The sequence below is a fragment of the Egretta garzetta genome, unplaced genomic scaffold (genome assembly GCF_000687185.1).
Source record: "Egretta garzetta isolate BGI_Z169 unplaced genomic scaffold, ASM68718v1 scaffold368, whole genome shotgun sequence".
Lineage (NCBI taxonomy): Eukaryota > Metazoa > Chordata > Aves > Pelecaniformes > Ardeidae > Egretta > Egretta garzetta.
In genome coordinates, this window is record NW_009260684.1 from 3,785,459 (window position 1) to 3,789,547 (window position 4,089).

Sequence of the window (4,089 nt, forward strand, 5' to 3'; positions counted from 1 at the left end):
AAGGTTAAAAAAAAAAAAAAAAAAAGAAAAAAATCACTTCTAGTTCACATATTTCTCAACTCAAAAAAATATTCAAAATATCATACAGAGATACCTGGTTCTGAGCTGTTGATTTATATCGCAAGTTAGTACATTACAAAAAAACCATTTGACTAAGGAGTTCATCACACAATCCTTCTCAAAAACTTGACTTCAGACCACAAAGCAAGTAAGCTACTGATAACAAAGAAAAAAATAACCCATTGGAAAACTGTCACAGAATTACTTTTATTCTATGATGATCTTTATACTCAAGGTTCTATATCTTTACCCATCCCCCTAAAAGGAAACCTTACCAGCAAGGAATGACCAGTTATCAGGCATCAAGTTATCCTTCTCAGGTTAAGTGTTAACTGATTATACTCCAATGTATGTCAAAGCCCTCAGGCTACACTCTTAAATTACAGATACCTGCTTTGCACTTAAAACAGACTGAGGAACTACAAGTTATTCCAACTTAGCTGATGGACTGTAAAATAGTCCCCTATTATTTGAAGAATCACTGTGCTTTAAGCCATGTCTTTAGACGCTTGTCAAAGAGCTCAGGTTGAATTACTCTACTCTGTATTGCTATCCTATAGCAGTAGCCCACACGAACAACTTATATTGCCATAAATACAAACCAGCTTATCCTTTTCAGAAAGGGACATGTTCAGAACTACCTCACATTACAGGTGAGAGGACACACAAAAGCAGCAGCTACAGAGCAAATGATACAGGTTTATTAATCCATGCATGAAGGTCTAATATTAAAGCTTCTGTTTAATGAGGACCACACTAAGCTTCTTCTGCAGATATTATTATTAATTAATAATAATAATTTTTCAGAATGTTTAAGAAAGAACAGAACCTTCCTAATACCTGCATGATTATCCAAACACAGAAGAATAAACCCTTATCACTTGCTCACATTAATTAACAAAATGCTCAAGTACATTTTTGTAGTATGATTTAGAAAATATTAAAGTAATTAACTGGATAATAAATCATAAATACAGTTGTCAAATTAAGTATTACATTATTTCAACAACTTGCCCTTCCATTTATAAAGTAGTTGTTTTGTTTGTTTGTTTTAAAATATTAATTACCAACTTAAAACTTACAGCACTAGCCTGCCAAGTACCAAAAGAACATCTTCACATTCTGTAGTCAAGTAAGGTCGTGCATTAGCAAAGCTTTGGATGGAGATTCGATATACTTCCAAAAAAGGTAAAATACTTTCCGATGCACCCCGACTGCCAGCATACTGAAGTAGTGTCTGAAAGAAAATGAGTTATCATTAGAAGTTCTCATAACATGCTTTTGTCTAAAAAACCGAATATCATTACACAATATCAAGCATATACAGTGGAAGAATTCTGGAAGTGAGAAGTTTTTAAATCTCCTTCAGAGTAAAAATGATAGCTTTTCTCAACAGAAGTTCTGCCTTTTATTCAAAAATATTTTCATTTATTTTATTGTTTTGATGAAGTTATCAGAATTTCTACTAGGGAGTAAGCTAAATGCAATCAGCAGAAATGCGAACTGTTGAATTAAAAATTCAGGGAGATGTTCTGCACTCAGCTCCTTTTGTGTAACTGCTATGGAAACAGACCCACATATGTAACGCTGGAATCTTTATTACTAGTGAGACTGCAGAAAAATAGGCAAGAAGTTCAAGATTAAAATAATACAGCTGGAATAATGGTCTTAAAGACACATGCGTTACCCATACAGCAAACATGAAGCCATTAGAACAGGATACAAAACCCAGATCAGACCATTAGTAGTCATTTTTCAAATGCAAAATTACACTAGTTTATTACTTGACCATAGCAATCCTACATTATCCAGGCACAGTACTGAAGCAGCAGTGTAAAATCCACCCAGTTTTAAGAGAAATCAAAATGAGTTTCAAAAATCATCACAGGGATGGCAGCAGTATCTCCCAGTCTTTTTAAAACTTCACTACACTACCATGTTATTTTCCTACAGGTTATAAAGTAACATTGAGAGCAAGCAGGGCACTGAACTAAGGTCACCTTAACTTTACTGACATCTTGCTTCACAAGTAACATCCCTTCTCTGTATGCACGCCCTCCTACAATTCCAGACCAGTTATGCTTGTGTTCTTATGAGTTACAATTCCTCTCTCATGTTGCATCCTTCACAGACCAAACAAGGTACCAATCTTCATTAAGGCCAGCTGCAAAGAAAACTAAAAACAATGAAAAAAACTGGGCTTTGTGGAAACCTTAGGGCCAAGACTGTATGGAAAAAAGGTTCAGAGTACCCTACCCCATAATTCAATACAAGCCAAATTGTCCTAAGATGATGATCAGGTCATATCAGGCTTCAAATCACTTCAAGATGGGACTCTGACACAACTGATTTATTTTACCACCTTCAATAAATACATCATAATATCAGATTATGACTGCAAGGAGGACACTACTGAACAGACCCTGCAATGACCTTACTAAAACCAAGTGCAGTCATTATAATGGCCAGAAACTTCTAAGACAAAGCCTAACTTCCAACACAACAAGAAATAAGTGGCCAGCTACACAGTTTTGTGGAATATCCAGTGTTATGTCAGTGATCTAACTATACAATACTAGCCCTAGGGTAAAAAAAAAAAAAAAAATGCAGACATCCACTAAACTGGCACAATCATGTGTGATATTTTAGGAAAAAAACCCTATAAAATATCATCTAAGAATCAGTAAAAGATTGTTTTGTAGATTATTCTTCTAGAACTCAGTAACAGTAATATAACTCTTAAGTAAATGAAAGTTACAAACTCTCCAAAAACCTACACAATATTAATAAAGACATAAGGAGGGTGGGGGAAGGGAAGATTGGAAGTTTACAGAAATCATCCTTAAACACAGCAGGAGATGTGGCAGAGGCAATGAATGACTAGTAACTAACCAGTCTAAGTGCTTCTCTAACAGACTGATGAAGGACTTGATAATATAACTCAAATTATATATGACATTAGAAGCATTAAATTACATTCAAAGGCTGGTTTTGACCTCTAGAGACACTCAGTTGATGACCATCATAAAGTCATCTCTTTAGTAAGCCCAGCAGTAACGCTGTCATTACAGTGACTACAGAAATAGATGATCAAACATACAAATCTCTGCACTTTTCTAAAAATACATACATTTAAACTAATCTACTTAAAAAGCCAAATTTAGTACTCAATTAGTTTATGGTCTAAGCGTCTGACAAAATATCTGGTTTCTGTAAACCATAAAACACAGTAGAGTATTTCCCAAGATTAAATAAACTTACTAGGTAACATGGCACTCTTGCTTGAGTGCAATCCTGGTATTGAGATCAAAGCTAATATTAGCAATTTGTTGAGTAGCCATTTATCATAAACTTCTCAAATAGATAAGCAATAATGGTTTCAGTGTATAAGACAGATTCAAGACAAGAGACTTACTGATAGCTTGAAAAATCAAAGATACATAGTTTTGAACGCTATTATCCTATTAGTATTAGCATACTGACAAGTAAGCACAACACAGTAACTACATTGCAGAGGCTTTTAAAAGCCCTTCTGCTAGTTCACAAGCAATCTAAGTAGAAGTTTTAGTAGTTCACTACAGACTTTTCCTGGCAGTCTATATACAAGATAAAATAAGACAATTTTTAACTTGTCAGAAATATATAATCTACGTGCTTAACAGACAGTCAATTTATAAGCAGTTACTACCTTACAGTCTAATTACCTGAAGAGAGTATTCAAACATTTTAAGTCTGGGTAACACACACCCACTATCCCTTTACCCTTCCTTTGGTTCCAGTAACACATCTAATTGGTGAGTGGGGTGAGAAGGGCAGAGGCCACACACACCCACCTACCACAATCTACCACACATAACCTGCATGATCTACAGACCAGCCTAGATCCTCCACACAACATAGATTCTCATGTCCTGCAATGCTGCAATACTTGCTTAGCTGCATTTCTTCTAAACCATCATTTTTTTTTCTCAGAAACAATTTTAACATGTCCAAGTTGCCTGACCTGTTATTACAGCTTTAAGTCTCTGT

General features: G+C 35.0%; 1 protein-coding gene across 1 annotated transcript in view; it reads right to left on the bottom strand.

The window, feature by feature from the left end:
- The window catches only part of RLF (RLF zinc finger), a gene marked incomplete at its 5' end in the record, with an annotated part of 48,557 nt that extends 47,257 nt beyond the window's left edge, over positions 1–1,300 (bottom strand). The window contains one exon of the mRNA XM_035901203.1: positions 1,143–1,300. Within this exon, the coding sequence (XP_035757096.1) occupies positions 1,143–1,300 (158 nt within the window). The remainder of the gene's footprint in view (positions 1–1,142) is intronic.
- Positions 1,301–4,089: the final 2,789 nt, after the last annotated feature.